General features: G+C 70.5%; 1 protein-coding gene across 1 annotated transcript; it reads right to left on the reverse strand.

Annotated features, from left to right (window-relative positions):
• Window positions 1–245: 245 nt before the first annotated feature.
• LOC112966795 (RAS guanyl-releasing protein 4-like) lies at window positions 246–1,768 on the reverse strand (the record flags this gene model as incomplete). Its single annotated transcript, XM_026067252.1, has 2 exons — window positions 1,538–1,768; window positions 246–521 (listed from the first exon to the last, which is right to left on the reverse strand). Coding segments are annotated over exons 1-2 (507 nt in total), but the record flags the coding sequence as incomplete, so codon positions are not given.
• Window positions 1,769–2,086: the final 318 nt, after the last annotated feature.

Here is a 2,086-nt window from a genome sequence, read left to right on the forward strand (position 1 = left end):
GCACGCCCCTCCCTCGCACACTCCCCATTGCACGCAGCCCCCTTCCTCCCCTTGCAGGCAGCCCCCTGCCCCTTGCACACCCCTCCCTTGCATGCTCCCTTGCATGCAGCCCCCTTCCCCTTGCACGCACACCTCTGCCCTTTTCACACCCCTTCCCCTTGCACGCACACCTCTGCCCCTTGCACACCCCTGCCTCGCACACTCCCCCTTGCACGCACCCCCCGGCCCAGCCCGCCGCCGCTCACCGAGAGCAGGCGGAGGAGGTGGGGGTCGGCGCGGAAGGGGGGCGGCAGGCGCTGCAGCGCCCGCAGGTCGAGCGCGTGCTGGTAGAGGCCGTGCAGCTTGGGCAGGTTGAGGCGGCCGCCGGGCAGGCGCCCGGGCAGCGCCGCGTCCAGCGCCGCCAGGTCCTTCAGGTGCACGGCGAGCAGCGGCAGGCGGAAGCCGCGGCAGGCGCCGAACGCCCGCCGGTACGCGCCGAAGTTGCCCCGCGCCGACACCAGCTCCGCCATGGCCCCCAGCGCCTGCCGGGCCGCGCCGCTGATCCCAGGGCTCCCGGGGCTCCCGGTGCAGCCCAGTGCATCCCCATTGCATCCCCAGTGCAGCCCCGTGCTCCCAGTGCAACCCAGTGCTCCCGGTGCAGCCCAGTGCAGCCCCAGTGCATCCCCAGTGCAGCCCCGTGCTCCTGGTACTCCCAGTGCAGCCCAGTGCAGCCCATTGCATCCCCAGTGCAGCCCCAGTGCAGCCCCATGCTCCCAGTGCAAGCTGGTGCTCCCGGTGCAGCCCAGTGCTCCCAGTGCTCCCAGTGCAACCCGGTGCTCCCGGTGCTCCCAGTGCTCCCAGTGCAGCCCAGTGCTCCCAGTGCAACCCGGTGCTCCCAGTGTTCCCAGTGCAGCCCATTGCATCCCCAGTGCAGCCCCAGTGCAGCCCCATGCTCCCAGTGCAAGCTGGTGCTCCCGGTGCAGCCCAGTGCAACCCAGTGCTCCCAGTGCAGCCCAGTGCAACCTGGTGCTCCCAGTGCAACCCAGTGCTCCTGGTACTCCCAGTGCTCCCAGTGCAGCCCCAGGCAGCCCAGTGCTCCCAGTGCAACCCGGTGCTCCTGGTACTCCCAGTGCTCCCAGTGCAGCCCAGTGCCCCCAGTGCTCCCAATGCAGCCCAATGCAGCCCATTGCATCCCCAGTGCATCCCCAGTGCTCCCAGTGCAGCCCAGTGCTCCCAGTGCAGCCCTGTGCAGCCCATTGCATCCCCAGTGCCCCCAGTGCAGCCCCAGGCAGCCCAGAGCCCCCAGTGCAACCCAGTGCTCCCAGTGCAGCCCAGTGCCCCCAGTGCAGCCCATTGCATCCCCATTGCATCCCCAGTGCAGCCCAGTGCAGCCCCAGTGCAGCCCAGTGCTCCCCATGCATCCCAGTGCTCCCAGTCCATCCCAATACCCCCCAGCACCCCCTCCAGCCCCTTCCAGTGCTCTCCCAGTCCCTCCCAGGGCCCCCCAGGACCCTCCCAGTGGCCTCCCAGCGCTCCCAGTGGCCTCCCAGCAGCCCACCTTGGCCACCTCGGGGGGCAGCAGGGCCTGGGTGTCCTTGAGGCGGGAGATGGAGCTGTGGCAGAGCCCCCCCACCACGGCCATCAGCGTGTTGAAGTTCTGCAGCTCCCGCAGCTTCTGCGGCCGGGACCCGGGCGGCCGGGTGAGCCGGGCCCCCCGCACGCCCCTCGCACGCCCCTGCACCCCTTGCACGCCCCTTGCACGCCCCTGGGCTCCCCTGTGCCCGTGCATGCCCCTTGCACGCCCCTTGCATGCTCCTGGGCTCACCTGTGCCTGTGCATGCCCCTTGCATGCCCCTTGCACTCCCCTTGCACGCCCCCACGCCCCTTGCACACTCCTGGGCTCGCCCGTGCCCGTGCATGCCCCCTTGCACGCTCTGTGCCTGTGCACGCCCCTTGCATGCCCCTTGCACGCTCCTGGGCTCACCCGTGCCCATGCACACCCCTTGCACACCCTGTGCTCTTGCACGTCCCCACGTCCCCTTTCCCCTTGCACACGTTGTGCCCCTTGCGCATCCCTGTGCCCCTCGTGCCCCTTGCGCGGTCCTGG

The sequence above is a fragment of the Apteryx rowi genome, unplaced genomic scaffold (assembly GCF_003343035.1).
Source record: "Apteryx rowi isolate R43461 unplaced genomic scaffold, aptRow1 scaffold_2562, whole genome shotgun sequence".
NCBI lineage: Eukaryota > Metazoa > Chordata > Aves > Apterygiformes > Apterygidae > Apteryx > Apteryx rowi.